This window comes from Pyrgilauda ruficollis, unplaced genomic scaffold, assembly GCF_017590135.1.
Source record: "Pyrgilauda ruficollis isolate IOZ18807 unplaced genomic scaffold, ASM1759013v1 scaffold135, whole genome shotgun sequence".
Classification (NCBI taxonomy): domain Eukaryota; kingdom Metazoa; phylum Chordata; class Aves; order Passeriformes; family Passeridae; genus Pyrgilauda; species Pyrgilauda ruficollis.
The window spans coordinates 235,418-253,904 of record NW_024511988.1 but is presented as its reverse complement, the minus strand read 5'-3'; the positions used below and the strand labels follow the sequence as shown (position 1 = coordinate 253,904).

The following is an 18,487-nucleotide window of genomic DNA, read 5'->3' as shown; positions in this document are numbered from 1 at the left end:
CTGTGGAGGGATGAAAGGCTGTTGATAAACATTGTCATCTTGTTGGGTGTTCTCTGGTCTGAGTCATTCCGGCCATGGTGATGGTTGCTGGTGGTGCCAGGAGTGCCAGCAGGTTCTTGGGGTGGGGGCAGCAAAACAAATGCCCGAGGGTTGAGTTGCAGGTGGGTGGAATGGCTCTGGGGATGTGGCAAGGGAAACCCAGGGATTCCAAAACTGCAGCGCCAAATTAAGGGATTGGCTGGAGACGAAGAAGGATGGGTTTGCATTTGTGTCACTGCGGCGCTTCCCGAGTCACCACAGGGACAATGGGAAGTGGGAAGTGAAGTAACCCAGTGTTCAAAGCTGATTCCAAATGCTCTTGGACGTAACCTTGATGGGAAAGCATCTGCTGTGTCATGGTGTGGTTGCTTTCCTGTTAACAGCCCAGGACAAAGCACACTGCTGCACCCACAGCACCAGCCCCAAACAGTGTCCTGTGCTTTCACAGCCGTGTGGAATCATTCCTCGTGCAAAACCATGGAGAAGTTTGCAGGCCATTTGTGAAGTAAAGCATTGTGGATTCTGTTTGAGAACAGAGATGGAGGACAGGTAAACTTACAAATGATGTCCCCAAAGTGCACAGAGAGCACGGGCTCTATATCTGCAAATCCATCTAAAAAAAGTTCCTGAGGGTCATTAGCTTTAATGTGTCAGTCGTGGGTAATGCATTTCAGCATGTTGCTATTAAAATAATGCCCTTTTTATTCCTTTTTCTCAGGACAGTACAGTCATTCTGCTTTCCCTGAGCCTCCATGGTTTTCCATTAGTCCTCAATCAATTATTTATTCATGGGAGAGTATCTGAGAGCAGCAGTCCAGTCTGAGAGCAGCAGTACTTGACTGTGGAGATGAGTTTGAAGTACTTGATGGCTGAACCCACTGGAATTGTCAATAACATTAAGAAGTACTTTCCTGCCACAAAATAAAAATGTGGCCTTGTACGTGGAGAGTGCTAAACCTTGATGAGGACATGAGCTAAAAAACAGTGCACTTTAGATGCCACCTGGGTGTAGCTTTAGTGAGCACAGAGAAGGAGTTTTTTGAGAATCACCTTGCCTTCAAGTTGACTAACTTTTGTATTGTGATAAAAATACGTATTGTTGTGCAGTTCTGACCTGTTGTGTTAACATGGGAGGTCTAGGTAGAAAATCTGTAATTCTGAGTTTTGATCTGATGTGGTGCCTCAGCAAGAGGCACCAAGGTTTTGGCCTGATGTTTCTTGTCTCCCTGGACTAGAAATAAGTTTTGGTGGGGATTTGTGGTGTCTTCTTCCTGAGCAAAGGGATTTATAAGCACCATACATAGTTGGAGCCTGTGTAAGCAAGAGGGACCTGACAGCTTCAGATCTTCCACAGCTGAAATAGTAAAATCTGAATATGTCAGGAGGCATATTTCCAGATAGACACACAGCACCCTGGGCATCCTTCTCCATGTTCACACGTTGCAGAGGCCAAAGGGACTTGCAGGGACTTGATGTGTGAATGTGCTAAAAATTCTAGAGCTGAGCAGTGTAAAGACAGACTTTCCTCACTCGTGTCCCATTTCTATTTTTTTTCCTTGATGGGGTCAGAGGAAACAGTGCTTATTTCATTTTGTGATTAATTTGTTTCATACATAACAGGAACAAGGCAGCTCCTTGTGCCTGGCAGCCGTGTCAGGTGAGCATCACTTGACTCCTGCTCTGTGTTACTGCTGCTTTACTGACAATCAGGGAGCCACCTAAGGCACCTAATTTGGGAACTTTGGTGGCCTTGTCAGCTGGTGAGTCAAATTTAGAGGGTCTGAAGTGGCTTGGGAAGGCATCTGTTCCCCTGTGCCAGCTGAAGAAGGAGCCCAGCCCAATGAGACTCGAGTGCTTGATGTGCTGTGGGGATAACACCAGCCAGCGTTGCTGGTGGGAGTTTGGGGTCTGTTTGATGCTGTGTGGCATTTGGGGTGGCACATGGGATCTGGTTTGTCCCTGCTGGCCTGGCACAAAGGTCAGTGTCACTGGTTCCTGCATGCAGGCAGCCTGGGAGGAGTCAGAGTGGGACTGCAGAGAGCTGAGCATGCCCAGCCAGCAATTCCACCTGGCTCTGCCCTGCTTATCCAGGCTCCTTGGGCTTCACACAGCTCTGGGTGAATCACCTGTAATGAGTGAATAACAACAGTAATTCACGTGAAATGAGAAAATAAATCTTGGGATAATCACCCATCTTCTAGGCCCCTAGAAAAACTTCTTTCTGTATTTTGTATTTGAGTGATTGTTGTGGTCAAAAGCAGAGATCAGAGCAGTCAGAAAAGCACTGTGTTTGCCTAAAGGTTCCTTGGAGTCTTAGGAAAAAAAGAGCCAATTATATCAGTGATGGTGTCAGATTGTTTTTTTAAGAAACAGCATTTCCTAGGAAATTAATTCATTTCTTCCAAGGGGAGCCAGGCAGAACCCCCTCCTGTGCAGCAGTGGGGTGGCTGTGTGCTTTGTGCCCACAATGTGTCACTAGCAGGGAGACTGTTCTTTTGCTCTGTGCATAAAAATTCAGTACAGATGGTGAGACTTTCAAAAGCAGCCATGCTGGGCCAGCACGGATGCTCCATCAAAAGTTAATAGTAAGTTTGGCAGTGGAAATCTACAGGCCAAAGCAAGGTGCTTTTAAAAATCCTGTCTAAAAATACAGTACTTCTGCCTTCAGCTTTGTTTATTCCATTATAGAAAGGAGATTAGCACCTATAGCCTTAGCTTTATAAATCTGGATCTGTAATTCAGAGCCTTAATAAGGTTAAGTAATTTTTATTTTTTTTTTTTCTCTCAGGGCCTATTTCAAAATTGAGTGAACTTGACAGGAGTTGGTTTTTTCCACTGATTTCCCTGGATTTAGAGTCAGGCTCAGAGTACAGTGAACCTTACCTATATCAGATGAATGTGGAGAAGTCTGCCTGACCAGATTTACGGGTTCCGGGCAGGAGTGTCCTTCCCACAGAGCCCTGCTGGCATTGCCACTACCAGCACAGGTTGGTTTGCTGCCTGAGCCAGTGCCACAGGCAGTCTGCACACATCATCCTGACAGATAGGGACACCTTCATTTTTATTTTCTTTGCTGTTTCTGGGAGCCAAGTACTCCTCCTAAGACTGGAGTGTGAGGAGGGTGGATTCTATGGCAGCTGTGGGGTGAGCAGGAGAGTCCCTTTGGTGTGGGCTGCTGGCTCATTCCCCCAGGGCAGGCTTAGTGGCACACGGTGGGGACCTGCCAAGGAGGAGCCTTTTCAGCAGCACAGGCCAACCCTGATGCTACCAGGACAGCTTGGAGCCTTCAGCAGCCCTGTGGTGGGTGGGCTGTGGGCAGCTGCTGGTGAATAATCCTGGATAACTCTCACTCCATCTTGTAGTGTTGAGACCATGCTGTGCTGCGGGCACAAACCTGATTTCATTTTAATTTCCATATCAGGCTTTGAATCAACATTGATCTATTTTTGTCAAAGTGACACAACAGGCTTGTGCTTTTTAACCTCTCCTAGCTCCATCAGTCCCCTGATTCTTGTTCCTGCATTTGGGTCTTGAGTCTGTTGTGTGCCTCCTCTGAAGACTTCAGGCAATGGGATGCAGAAAAAGAAGCATTGTGGTTGGTGGTGGGGTTTTTTCTTCTTTCTTTTTTTAATTTTTTTTTTCCCTTTTTCCCTCTTTTTCTGGCAATGGTAAAATAAGAGCTCTGTTGGGAGCAACTCAGCAAGTAATGTTTCAGGGCCAGCAAATTCCAGTGTTGCTGCCCAGTGGGACTGAGGAGTCTATCACAGGACTAGGCTGGCAGCTCATCCAGAGAGAGTGCGTGGCATCCATACCAAAAACTGGACACCAAGCCTTTTTCCATCCACCTCTCCCCTTCCTGCAGTAAATGGGAGGACAAATGCTCTGGGATTCAGTGAAACACTTCAAGTGTAGCTCCTCTTTCCTGAGTAGAGTCCCACATAAAAGTGCAGCAAATAATTCATAGATTATATAGAAATATCTATTTAAAAATGCACGCACACCAATTTGGATGTATAAATAAATTATAGGGGTTGTGCCAGCTTTGGGATTACTCGAGTGTGGCAACCTCCAGCACGCCTGTGTTTCACCAGTAATGTCTCTGGCTCGTGGCTGCCCCATTTCACACGTCCCCCATGTCTTTTTGCCCTTGTAAAGCTGCCTTTGGACACTGTCATCAGCCCTCTTAGAGCTGCTGTGGGTGTAGCAAAGGGAAGCTTGAGGGTGTGCCTGACCCCAGAGGGACTCAGTGCGGTCCCACTGGGTCTGTACCACCAGCGTGGGGGAAGCTCTGTGATCATCTCTCGTGGTGTGCCCAGGGTTTTTAGTCTCTGCCTTTATACTTGAGCCTACCACTCTTGTTTTAACTGGAGGATGAATCAAGCCTGCTCATCTCAGCAGCAACGAAATCCTGTGAGTAATTGTGTTAATCTTCCACAGGTGCCCTTCTGAAGTGCCCAGAGGGAGGGGAGGTGGAAGTGCTGGTGCTTCAAACCACCAGAGAGGTCTTGGATGCTGGGTAATGCCATCTCCAGTGTTGTAAGAGAAGTCAGTGCCTTGGGCACTGCTTTGTCTTCAGAGCAGCAGCCCCGGGTTTAGCAGGAGGGGGCCAGTGCTCTGATGTGGGCTGGGAGCTGCTTCCAGGGAGCCTTGCAGGCAGGAAGGGGTCAGGCAGATGGATAGCCAGCAGTGCTGGGTGCCAGCCCATCTCTGCCAAAAAACCCCATGGTGCTGCCTTAATGCAGGCAGAATGCTTGTAGAAGCTTGTCCTTGTGCTTGAAGGGCTGCTTGATTTTAAAATAATAATGACAGAGCACTTCTGGATACAGTGCTTGCCAGTCTGTTTAGTCTGAAGCCCAAGCAACAGAGCAAGAATCAGACTTACCCCATGAGTGTGCAATACTGATATGAGTGCCTTTGGACATCCTGAAGAGCACAGATGCAGGTGTGAGGATCTGTCTTGGGCTAATTCACCCACTCCTGACCTTGCCCTCAGGGCAGTCCTTGGCCATGTGCTGTGGTGACAGCTTTCAGCATGCTCCAGTGCTGTGTCTTACCCTGGACTTGAGTCCTTATTGCATCAGTCTGGGACATCTTGTGTTGCAAGAGAGGTGGAGCCTGCTTTGGAGGCTGAGTATCCCTAATCCATCACACCTTTATTCCAACACATGGCTGCAGAGCATTTCCAAAGGTCGGTGCTCTGTGTGCCAGCTGGGTGGGTTGGGTGAAGCAGAGACAAGTCAGGAGGCTTTTGTATTCTGCCACGTTCCCCTCCCCAGCTGTCTGTGGAGTCTGCAGGATGTGCTGTGGTGGGATGAGGCTGTAAAGGCCCCAGGAATGGTGCTGGGCTCCTGGCTGGAGCACTGCTCACGTGCTGAGGTGGCTGTAGGATGCACCTTTCCCCTGAACCTCCTCCAGCTCCCGTGGCCAGCAAGGACAGGCACCTGTCTGCTGTTAAATGGCCCAGCAATGAGTGTGGATTTTCAGTGGAGTTTCACTTATTTGTACCACTTACCCTGAGTTTGAGTTGGATCCTTGAATCATTGTATCACATTTCTGCTATTGCTTTGTTTGTGAGAAATGAGAAGGTCAGCCTGGAGCCGTGGTGGCTGTATTTACAGTCCCTAAACACTGAAGTCTGGTCAGATTTTGGAAACAACTTTTGGCTGTTAGGCCAGTGTAGAAGGGCACTTGCTATGTTTCATTCCTACTTTCTGGTAATTACGAATTGCAAACATCTGGAGAGATCTTCCCCTCGTTTGTGTCCTGTGACACTGCACTGCAGGTTGCAGTTTGCTGTAGCCAGGCTGTCTGTGTGGCTGGCAGTGGTCTGGGTGGGTTTCACCTCAGAGGTTGTGTGGAAACCAAAATAAATGTTTTCTTTACCCAAAGGAATGTTTTTCAAGGAAACAAAGAGTTGAAGTTACATTTTGCAGTCCCTGTGTATTTTGACATTACTTTGTGCAGTGCTGGGGAGGATGGAGCACACAGGCTGAATCCCATGGGATTTTGGGAATTGTGCTGGGAAGCTGCAGGTGTGTAAAGCAACACTTTCCATCTCAGCCTGCAATGCCCACACAGTGGTGTGTGTAAATGCCTACACACTGCTTATATGCTGGGTAACAACAGTGTCCTACCTCTTTTTATTTGGCAGCAAAACTCAGGATTTCAACTGTTTTTCTCCAGCTTGGTGCAGCTTGATCCTTTTCTGATCTCAGCTTTGTGGCTCCCTTCATCAAAGGCCAGTAACCTGGTGTTTCATTTGTGATTTCAGTGTCTCCTGCTGCCCTAAAGATGTACCTAAGCAAATACCAGCAGCTCAGCCTGGGTTTTTATGTCTTAGCTCAGGTAGAATATGTTGCAGGTGTCAGCTTCAGCCTGTATTTACTGCTGCCACTCAACTTACCACTGCCTAGGACATGCTTAACTCTTCCTTGGGGCTATGAGAGTGTGAGCTTCTGGTTATAAAAGCTTACTTGATCATAGAAATAAATAATGTTCGGTTGTTATTAGAAAAATGTGGGTGATGTGAACTATTTTCTGTGAGGGAATTTGTAAGCAAATTCTCTACAACCCAAGACTTAAAGTAGAAATGGCCTTAATTCCCAAAGTGGTATAAAATCTTGGGGACAAAATGTGGAGATCCCTAGTCCAAAGCTCGTGGGAATAGATTCATGAAAATAATTATTTTCTTTGAGTTTCCTAACTGAGTTTCCAAGATGGAAAGAAAGAAAATAGTTTTGTGGGCCCAGAATAAATGTTAAGGCTTTTTAAAAGCAATTATATTATTTTTGCAAGTTAAGACAGCATTGGTTTCAGGTAAAAGGAAGTATTTTAGTTTGGATGGTTCCTTATGAATGCAAAGGAAAATGGGAAACATTATCAGCTTCACAGGAGTATTTAGGGCTTTACATAAAACTGAGACCTCCATCTGTTCTCCTCCTTATTTAATCAAAGTATGGGTTTAAATCTGTTGTCCACTGTATTTGGAGCAAAGCCTCCAACTTGAAAACTACTGCCTTTTCCTTAACTATCTTACCAACTGTGCTATTCTGCAGGTTGTACATCTTTCATTCTCCTCTGTTGAAGTTGCTTCATTAAAAAAAAAAATTACAATGTTTTTGGAGCAGGAGTTGGAAATGTGTATTACTTTGGCTACCAGAGCAATAGAAATGCATTTTTCTGCATCATGATGGAGATTGCAGTATTTTTGTGAAGTAAAATGACTTCAGCAGAAGAGGTGGAGAAAAATTAAAATCTCATTCCTGCTTGCAAGGGAATTTGAATGCACATTTGCTCACCCAAAAGTGTTTCCAAGGAGTGTCTAAAGTGAAAGTTTTCCCCTTCAGAAAAGCCAAAGTTACTCATTTAGCTAATTTAATTTTGGGGATTTTGTTTCTCATTGTGTATTTTTTTAAATCCATTTGGATGGAGTTTTGTGTTAGCCACACTTACCTTTGTGGCTGGCACCACTGAGTGATTTGCATTAGGATGGGAGCACCAGACTTTAATGAGCTTTAAACTGGACCTTTGAGATTAGCAAGCCTGGGATAACCTTGAGGGGAGGCAGGAAGCCAGTGTCTGCCACCCTTACACCTCTGGATCCTTACTACATGTAGAGCCCTTACCAAAACTGGGTGATGAAACCAAACTAAGGGAAAAACCCTGCAATCTTCATCCTTTCAAATACAGTTTCTACATCAAGAGTGAGATGGCAGGTACGTGTATCACACACATTCCCTGGCAATAGTCCCTAGTGCAGGGAAATTGCATTTGACAGATGCTTGGGAAAAGGACCAGATCATCTGCAATTGTAATTCTGGGTTTTTTACAAACGTCAAACTGGAGCAGCAGATGTGCAAAGAACACCTCTCCCAGTAAGTGACACTGAAGCAGCTCATTTTGTCATTTCTTCTTGGTCTAGACTAAACAAGGCCATTAAGCCAGTGTGCCATAGCTGAGGGTGAGGACAAAGACAGCCTTTTCTGAGTCAGGATGAAGCCTGTTTTCCAGGCAGGCTTTGCCAGTGAAAGGCAGAACCTCAGCCGGACCTTGGAAACGCAGCCTCAGAAAACCTCTCTGCCGTTACTGCTTCATGGAACTGCTAAAAATATTGGATGGAAAATGCAAGTATTAAGGAAATGAGGTAGATTTGGCCTTTCTGAGCTGGATGGCTTCCAGTTTCATCAGCTTCCCGGAATCCTTGCTGTGAAAATGAAGAGCTCCTTGTAAATCTCAGAGAACTGTCAGTGTTTTTCCTCTCATGTGGCTGTGCTGGGTGTGTGGGGAGACCTGTCAGCATCAAGCAGTGAGTTCAGGGCTCAAAACTGCTGGGATGGCTTGGGACAAACGCTCAAACCACAGCTTTCCCAGGGATTTATCATATGGGGCAGCCAGAGAGAGCAGGCTCCAGAGGAGCCTGTGGCTGAGGCTGCCACTGTGCTGGCCCACGAGACCTCCGAAGGGAAGTGTAGGATGATCTCCTGTCACTTTGCTGAGCAAAGAGCATTGAGCAGCCTTCTGTGGTCATGGGAGGTCCTCTTCTGAAATGATCTGCACGTAGCCAAGGGCCTGAGCAAGTGAGAGCCAGAGTAACGTCACACTGCAGGTTATGTGAAAATAGAAAATGCGAGTGTTGGGTTTCACACTGCTGGACAGAAGTCAGGAGGAGACAACAGACACTGTTAATGGGTTTAACGTGCAGTGTGGAGGAGCCAACAAGGGCTGGAGCTTTGCCTCGTGTGGTTAGAGCTATGCTTACCCAGCAAGAGGCAGACAATTTAATGGCAAATACAGAGATAGAGGCTCTCTGGGCTCACGGTGCTCTCACACCTGCAGGGCTCCTGCCATCTCAGAGCTGGGATGAGCATGGTGCCCTGTGCCCTGAACAGGGATTTGGGAGGTCCTGCAGCATGTCCTGTGGGGCAGAGGCTGGGAATTGGCAGCGTGCCCTGGGGTTGTGGTCAGCAGAGCTGGCCCAGCCCCGCAGCTGCCTCTTGTCTCTGCTCTTCCTCATTCGGGACTGTGTTTCTGCTGGCTCACATGTAAGGATGCTGTATTTTGAGGTATGCCCAAAGTGTTCCGGGACGTGGTGGATGTTTCAGGGAACAGAAGGAGGTTTGCTAGGGCGATATCCAGGCGAGTTCACCAAAATTCCCCTTCCAGCTGTATCTTTAGAGGGGGCACCACAACAGTCAGGACTGCCCAGGACCAAGAAGGTGTTTGCTGCATTTAAACCCAAGCCAAGAATAAACTGTGCATTTCAGCCACATCGTGGCAGATTCCTGAAAACAAGGCCTGCCTTCATGCTTGGAGGGCTTCCTTGCCCTGCCAGGAACCACAGGGAAGAGCAACAGGAGCTTTGGCTGTAAACTACTGCTGAAGATGGGCTGTCGTGGGCAACCACGTACAAACCTCTCCCTGTGCTCCCCTAAAGCCTTTCCAGGACAAGCCTTTGCCCACATGCCTCAGCCATCATTTGTGATTCTCAGAAGGGAAAAAATAAGTGTCTCCTGCTGAGCATCCCACCCAGAGCAAACACTGCAGCATGAAACAGGCATGGGCACTGTCCTTGGCATCCAAACTTCACTGGCCACTGGGCAGCTCGTGGGCCTGCTGGGAAGGGCAGCAGTGTTGCCAGTTTTTGCTGGCTTGTGTAGCCAAGCCATCTTAAAGTTGAAGAGAGAGGATGTGTGATCTTGTGATTAAGATCCGAGCTGGAATTCAGGAAGCTGATGTTCAGCATTGTCTCTGGGGGACACTGGGCAAATTTCTTAACTTCTATCCTTTGCTTTCCCATCCATTCAAAAGAGGCTAAGAATACTTTTCCTTATCTCTTTAGGAGAGGATGTGGTTCTGATTGTCTTACACAATGTGTCCTTGATCTTTCCAGTGCAGCAGTGTGGCTGAGGGAGGGCTGTCTGGAGTCCTGTGGGCTGTGGAAATGCCAATGCACAACAGAGCCATCAGCCCTCTGATTCTCACTTTAGGATCACAGATGGAGGGTGAACAGGATCAAGCCGGATTCAGATTTCAGCTCAACCACAGGTTTTTATATTGATGTGGAGATGTCACCACCTATGTTACCAAAGGCAGAATGGATGAAGAGCCAACATGAATGGGTTCTGAGACCCTAAAATGTATTTAGTTTTTGATCCTGATGTGGGCATCAGAATGGCTTTGAAGGTGGCTTTGTCAAGCCCCCCCATCATGGTGCTGCTGTGACGGCTCTGGGCAGCTCTTGGGCCAACACCTGAGGCAGTTCAAAAAATGAGCTGTGACATGTTTGTGCTGCACAGAGCTGCCATCAAGCTCCTCTCCTGCATCTGCAGTGGTGCCTGGAGCTTGTCTGGCAGCTGCAAAGCAGAGGTGCTACGAGCTGGTGTATGTTTAGGCAGGCATTGCCTAAGTCTGCAGATGACCCCATGGTGTTCCTGACAGTGCTTCTGTCTTCAGGTTATTCCTGTGGGCAATCTCAAGGTCAGGCAAGCTGATAAGCTTTGTTAGGGCTCTGTGATTTTGGCAGCTCTGCTTTCCATGAGGAACTCCCAGGTTGTTAGAGGTGAGGTACAGGAAAAAGTGTCCCCCTACAGCTTGTTGGGCTGCAGGTCTCTTGTGACAGTGGCAAGGAGGTCCCCACTCCAGTGAGGGCTATGGGGGATGTTCACTGCTTATATCAGTGCACTGCTGGGATTGATAAAGCTGGGAGGACTTTAAGACTTTGCCTTTTGATGGAGGCATCCTGTGCTGCCTGAAGATTCCCCTGCCCATGTGCTGTGATGTCAGTAGGGAGTTTCTTCTCTTCTCAGCTTGGATGATGCTCCAGACGGGGTTTATCAGTCAGGCTGATAACAAGGAGATCTGGGACTGAAGCCCAAGCACCTCAGGAGAGGTTCTTCCCTTCTGCAGAGGCCTTGCTGTGCTGCCCAGCTCCAGTGTCTGCTCCAGTGCAGCTTTGCTGAATCAGAGTGCAGCCTTTGTGCAGCATTTTGCTGCATCATAACATCCTTACACAACCTTATAGCTCTGGCAACCTGTGCTCCAGTGAGTCCCAGAGCTAAAGGAGCAGGAGCCCTACCAGGCAGGTTTGTGGTGTGGTTTGGAAACCCATGTGGGCAAACTCCTGCAGCACCTGCCAGCATTAAATGGCACTGGCAGAATGATGCTTCTTCCTCCCTCCCTTTTGTAAGAGATGAAACAAAAAAAAACCTCTCCTGCATGACTTTTGTTAATTTTTTTATGATGATGGGGTTTGTCCAGGTTGCAAGATGAGCTTCTGAGGCCTGGGATGGTGCCTGCAACTGTGTGGGGCTGCTCCAAGCACTCAGTGACTCTGACTGATTCTCATTTTAGGGACTTGAAGCTGGACAATGTGCTGCTGGACTACGAGGGGCACTGCAAGCTGGCAGACTTTGGAATGTGCAAAGAGGGCATTCTCAATGGCATCACCACAGCCACCTTCTGTGGCACGCCAGACTACATCGCTCCAGAGGTAAGGAAACCTTTTCTTGGTCAGGAGAATGGCCACCATGTGAAAAGTGTACGTGAGCTTTGGAACTGCCAGTGTCTTTGGCTTTGCCTTATTTGATTGCTGAGCTCAGGGTTTCCTCCTTAGATGTATTATCAGCCCCTTGTGAAGTAAAGTATGAGTAAATCTTCAGGCTGCGGTATGCATCAAAATAAGCCTGTATTTTTCCCTAGAAAATGTGAGGTGAAAAATTGAAATAGAGCTGCAAAAATCTTGAGAGGCACATACAGATGCTGTCCCAGCTTGATTTGAAAGGAGATTGAATTCTCCTTCATTACACAGTTCCTTTTTCTACATCCTCACACTCCCTGTCATTCCCCAATCTCACCACAAAATTAACAAACACCTCTTTAAGGAGCAGCTGCCCTCCAGATGCTGCCAGATGTTCCAGCAAGGGTTCACATCCTTCAACACAGTTGAATTTCTGTCTGTGGTTGATGTTTGCACCATTCTCCCACACTCACACTGCTTCCCCTCTCCAGCTGGAAGCCTTGCTGTAGGAGCCAGGTAGGTGTTTTCTTACCAAGGGCAAGGGGGAGGCAGTGTCGGCTCACACACGTGGCTGCTCAGCTGCTTCTGAGGCTCAGCCAATTTTGCTGGAGTTCCCCTTCTCCTCCAGTTCAGCTCCAGCATCATTGTAAGGCCTTGCTTCCCAGGTGACCCAGCCAAGCTAATTTAGCCCTTGCTTAAAGCACCTGATGTTCCTTTGTGCTGATCTGGGGGTTCCCTGAGTGAGATCACTTCATGTTCCAGGACATCCTAACAGAGAGCGCTGTTAGCGAGAACTTCTGTGCTACATTTCCAAATCCTTCTTTCCTCCCCTGCTCCCATATGAAGCTTCAGGGTTGGTGTTTTTTTCCTCCCTGTGCTGCAGATCCTGCAGGAGATGCTGTATGGCCCCGATGTGGACTGGTGGGCCATGGGAGTGCTGCTGTACGAGATGCTGTGCGGCCACGCGCCCTTCGAGGCCGAGAACGAGGACGACCTCTTTGAGGCCATTCTGAATGATGAAGTCGTCTACCCAACGTGGCTGCAGCAGGATGCAGTGGCAATCCTCAAAGCAGTGAGTTCCTTTGGCTGTTTGCTCTCTGTCCTAGCTTTCTCCAGCCTAATTCCAGCAAAAGAGAGCAGGGCTAGAGTATTGGCATGCAGAAATCACGTGAGATCCTGACCCTGACCCTCTTCTTATCTCGCATTGAAGGGTAAACAGAAAGAACATCCTGCCACACTTAGGTGTGTTTGCAGAGTTATATGGTTTAGTAGCCAACTTGGCAAGCAGAGTGCGAGCCTGTCTGTGTGTCTGGGCATTCCCCTGCTTGCTTAATGATTGACAGTGTGTGGTCATCTCCCAGAACAGAAGCAGCAGGTAAATACAGGCTTTAATCAGTAGCAGCCATATGGCCAAGAAGTGAAGGCTTCCTGATAATCCTCTCTGGTAATGCCAACATCCCCCAGGGTTGCTGCCTATCTGCATACAAAGACAGGGGTTTGATTTTTGTGTGTTTGGGAGTAAAAGAAACAGCAAAAAGTTAGAGGAGAGCTGTTGCTGGCGACACTCTGTCCTTGTCCTGCCATGTATGCATAACTTTTTCCAGGAGTTCTTTTATCCACGTGCCTCACATCTTTCCCTCTGACATGCGAATTAAGCTTTTAAGATTTTGGGCTCTGTGTGAGCCTAATGCACTGGAACTGCCTGGCTTTTCTGTAAGGAATCAAAAGGTGATTTATGACAAGAATGTTAAACGATGAACTGGGAGACTTAACTTGACTGTTCTGCTACTGTCTCCTTCCTGGCCCTCATCACATCACCAAATATCTCTAAGAATGTTTTGGAAAGAGAAGGATCAGAGTATTCCCTTTTCTTGAGAAAGCACTGTGGACAAAGATGCATTTAAGAGTGGATACCAGTAAATATTGTGGTAATAGAGGATCTAAGAAATAATTGGATAAGGTAGTAATTTATAGAAACTCATGGAGCATTGGCCCAGAGAAATGGGGTAGTCAGTGACGGGACCATTTGAGGGAAAGAGGAGAGTTTTTAGTTGAGAAAATGTGGAAATTTTCTGCTGAAGGGTTTCTGTTGTATCTGAGTGAAGCAACTGCTTCCTATAGCTGAAAATACATCTGATAAATTTCACCGAAGTCAACTGACAATAAAATCCACTCCTGGAGGAGTAAGAGGAGCTTTGAAATCACAGGTTGTGCTCAGAATTGATTGTTTGTCATGTTGGAGGCCCTCTTGGGTTTTGGAAATAACTCCCTATGTATTTAAAATACAAACATGAACTTCAGACTCATTGCAGCTTCTGGAGCAGTGTTTGTGTGGTTGAACTGGGACTCTAAGTACCTCTTAAGTACCAATTCCTCTTCTGCAGTGACAAGTACTAAAGGAGTGGATTTGTTGCAGGTATATTACATAATTATGAGACAGGTAAAATGTGGTCGTGTAGATGCTTGTCATAACAGGAATCTCAGGGTGTAATAAAATATGATTTGTGTTTTAGCCTCTTGATGAAATGAGTGTTTTCCTCATGCTGATAAGGCCTCCCAGAAACAGCCAGCGCAAGCTGCAGTCACCCCAGGCTGCTCAGGTTTGTGTTCAGAGCCCAGATTTTAACAGCTTAAGGTCCCTTCTGTGATTAATAGACAAGGAACTTGATGAGGGGCACTGGAGGAAGAGGGCCAGAATTGAGCAGGGAGCTGAGAATTTAAATAGAAAGCGTTGAGCATCTCCAAAACCCAGTCAGCTCAGTGACTGCTGGTTCCTTGCCTGAAATACAGTTTCCTCTCCAGCCCCTCTGCTTGTCTGCTGTGTTATATGTTGCTGGTGATAAAAAAATGAAATTGAAGCTGCCTCTCTGTCCAAGAGAAGCACTGAACTGTGTCTGCTCTAGGGAAAAAGGCTGAATTTTGAGGCATTCACCAGGAGTCTTGGGATTAACTAGTGGGAATTGACAACTGAGATGTTCACTGGACCTTCAGCTCCTCAGTTTCTGCTCCCTGGGTGGCTGCTGCCTGGAGGTGATTGTTGCATCTTATTTCACAGCACTGGTGATAGCTGGCTGCAGGCTGAATTTCTGCAGCTTCACTGTAGCTGCTTTTGGGCCAAGAGCTGTTCACTGGAAGAGCTCCTTCTTTCTTCCTTTCCTTGCATTGAGTTCTAAAGAAGCATCAGAGCATGTTGGCTTTAATGGGAAGGAAACATCCTGTCAAGAGATTGTCTGGGGCTCTAGATTAAAATGGAAGCCACACACACAGACCCTTTGACTTCTTTTGAATGATAACAAACGTTATCATATCTAAATGCTACATTTTTCATTATATTTTTGATAATGTTTAGTTAGTATTTTTAGGTGTTAGTATAACAAAGTGGTAAGCCTAGGGGTTTTTTGAGAAAGACAGTAAATTTTCTAGCTGCTAAATATGTAGATTTCCTTTTATATGCAGTTCTGATGCTAATATTTCTCTTAGATGCAGCATTATGACTAAACAAGCATCTTCTAATTGCTATTGTGTTTTTCTCCAACAAAGCATGCACTTGAGCTCTCTGATTTCGAGCTGTGACAGTGCTTTCTAACCATGATGCTGAGAGATCTGGAAAATCAGCATGCAGCTACTTCAGTGACATAAATGATTGTAAGTAATTTCATGGCATGGGAAGCCTGTGGAAGATCAGGGAATTAAACCTGGATTCTCTTGTATTGCAGGCTAAGGCCTTAGTAGCCTTAATAACTGGATTATCCCCTCACTAAAAGTTCTGGTCTCTAACCTTGAACAGCACTAGCGAGAATTCACCGAGTTTGGATGGTACAAAGCTCTGAAATGAAAATCAAATTCTTAGGTTTACTGTAGTACAGGTGCTTAGTGATGTTCTACAAATAGATATATCTAGATATAGAAAGCACTGGATCCATTTGCCTTTGTGAAGAGCTTCATTTTAAACAAGGATAGTAAGTTGTAATACTCATTTCACAGATGGTGTTGCCTTGTTTGGCTTTCATTTTGCGTAATTGCATTTCACCAATTTCCCCCCATCAGAAACCACATGATTTCTGAAGATTGCACCCTGTTCATCTTTGCAGTTTGTTGATAATAACCAAACTATGTTCTTAGGACCTCATTTACGTCACTGGGTGTTCCTGGAGGGTTTGTGAACACTGGTACCAAGGAAAACAAAACTAACCTCAGTGCCCTGGGACTTTGTGTAGAATTGAAAGCGGAAACATTTGTGCTCCAGAAAAAAACCTTTTTATCTGTTTCCCTTTCTAATGTTTGTTTTTTGGGGGTTTTTTTTTTTTTTTGTTTTTTTTTGGGTTTTTTTGTTTTGTTTTTTTTTTTTGGTTTGGTTTGGTTTTTTTTTTTTTTGTCCTTGAAATTTCCCCTGGAGGGCTGGGGAGGGAGTAGGACAGAGGTAAATCAGCAAGGTTTGATGGAGTCAATACTCCCAGAGGAGGAAAGTTGAACACCTCACTTGTGTACCCTGCTCTGAATGTGTCACTGGGGAATTCAGGTACTGATGCCTCAAGCCAGGAGGAGAAGACTCAAACTGAGCTCTCCTCTGCTTGTGTGAGCAAGTCAAACTGGGCATGGATTTGCTTGTAGGAGTAATAAAAGTGCAGAAGAGGAGAATTGCTGCTGAATAGATTCAGACCAGCTTATTCTAGACATAAGTTTTGCTTTGATTTTAATGCTTAATTTCTCCATTGCCCTACCTGAATGCAGTTGCAAGGAGTTCATGGCAGTTACAAGGAGCTATTGGATTTGTGTGTGTGTGTCAAATAAATTATTTCAAATACTCTTTGCCACCAGCTGACAGGACAGTCACTAGGGTCTGATCATGGAGAAACTGTGAGGGAGAAACTGGTGCAGAGAGCAGAGACTGCTGCACCAAATCTCTTACAGGGAGAATGCAGCTAGAGATTACATTGTTACACCATATCAGTATTCTGAATTTGTTAATTGTCACCACCAAAAAAGTGCTGGAGCAGAGAGGGCAGCTTTCCAGGCTGGCTGAAGCTTTGGGATTCAGCTGTGTGAACTGCAGAATGAAATACAATCCTCTTGCTTCCCATAAGCAGGGTGGGTTTTTGGCAGCGTGTTTCACTCACTTCGTGCATGCCTTTCTCAAATGCAATTCAGCCACCCTGCCTGGCTCACAGGCAGCTGAGTTTGAGGGGAGAATGGAGGGACACACTGAAAATCAGGTCTCAGAAGTAGATGGTGTAATGGGAAGCAAATTCCCTGGGAAAGCTGTAGGGATTTTCCTTTCTGAGCGTGGTTTCAGATGAGGAGAGAAGGGCAAAGCCTGTGGAGTCACTCCATGGACTGGTGATCTCAAGTAGCAATGTTTGGCCCAAAGGCTTGGAAATTTGGATGAGTGATTGCAGCTTAGATATTTTCACCCTCAAAGCCTGGTAACAGCAGGAGCTGGAAAGCAGCATCTCCCTAGGGAAGTGTTAGCACTGCTCTGCCTTCTGCACCCTGGATTTCCAAACTCCTGTCACAGCTGAGTTTGCTAAAGCCAAGGATGTCTCTTGACATTTTTATGCTAACCCCCAGTCTTAATGAGAGCTCTGAAACACTTCTGGCCTAGCTGAAATGCTCCCTCCAGAACTGAGGCTTAGGCAGCCTTGCCTGTAGCTTTATATTTTGGGGACACAAATGAGACTAAAGCCTGTTCTTCCTCCAGCTGGTTAAAGATGTGCATTTTGAGAAAAACCCTACTGCAGTTAAGAGAGTGGGCAGAAGTGGTTATCTCCACCTCCAAGTGGGTTTTGTGTCAAAAATAAACACCAGACAAGAAAAGAAGAAGGTGTAGAGAAAATTTGCTGTGGTTTGAGCAGCCTGTGCTCTCTCTCAGCACAGGTGGAATGGCACCGGGGAGCCCAAATGCCCCTGGATTAGTGTGAAGAGTGAGAGGGCTGGGAAAGTGAGGGAGCTTGGCTGAGGGCAAGCATAAGAAAAATTGCATCAGCACTACCAAGGATGCAAAAGTAAAACCTGAGCTGTGTTTCTAGAGAACAGCAGCCTGGAAATGACTCAAAAGGCAAATGGTATGGGTGAGTGAACTCCTGTTTTGTGTCACTGAGTTCCTTTGCCCCCTCCAGACACCACTGAGACTTTGTTCTTGCAGAATTGTGTAAAGTCCCCTTTGCACTGTCATGTGAACTCCAAGAGGCTGTCCTGTCTGGGAGTGGTGCTTCAGACTCAGCTGCAGCAATAATGGTGCTTTGTGGGTCAGAGGGAGCAGAGTCCTGCTTTGATGACCTTTGTTTTATGGACTTGTTTCTGGCTGTCAGGCCACAGGGTGAGGAAGATGGGATTTCCTATGTGTACCCATATGCATACATAGAAATAAGTTTGGTGGAAGTTAGGAAAGTGTGTCTGTGTGTATGATTTTCTTCTTCCCTAAATTTGCAGCTGATACTCGGTGAGGAAAAACTGTATTTGAAGGGTACCTTCCTCTGTCCCTCCTTGTCATGAAAAGGAGCAGTGTTTCCCATCATTTTTCAGGAATCCTAAGTGATGATAAAGTGAGATAAATTTTGTTACTATGTTTGTGTGCATAAGTTGAATCCAGGACTCCCTGGGGAGTACAAGCTGTCATTCCAAGGAAATACTGAGGAGCTACTCGTGTCCCACATGGCCAGTGCACAGGGCAGTCCAGTTTGGCTGGATGCAGGATAACAGCTCCAGCAGAGCCCCTGGAGATCCAGGCTTTGCAAGCACTTACCATAATGGGCTGAGAGGAAAAGAGTGGAGAGATCACAGAATGGTTTGGGTTGTAAGGGACTTGAAACACCATCCAGTTCCAACCCCCTGCCATGGGCAGGGACACCTTCCACCAGACCAGGCTGCTCCAAGCCCCACCCAACCTGGCCGTGAACACTTCCAGGGATAATTCACAGCTTCTCTGGGCATCCT

The 18,487-nt window shown here is 46.5% G+C and overlaps 1 protein-coding gene across 1 annotated transcript in view; it reads left to right on the top strand.

The window, feature by feature from the left end:
* The window catches only part of PRKCH (protein kinase C eta), a 113,337-nt gene that overhangs the window by 82,124 nt on the left and 12,726 nt on the right, over nt 1–18,487 (top strand). The window contains exons 11-12 of the mRNA XM_041459419.1: nt 11,389–11,527; nt 12,438–12,626. Of these exons, the coding sequence (XP_041315353.1) occupies nt 11,389–11,527; nt 12,438–12,626 (328 nt within the window). The remainder of the gene's footprint in view (nt 1–11,388; nt 11,528–12,437; nt 12,627–18,487) is intronic.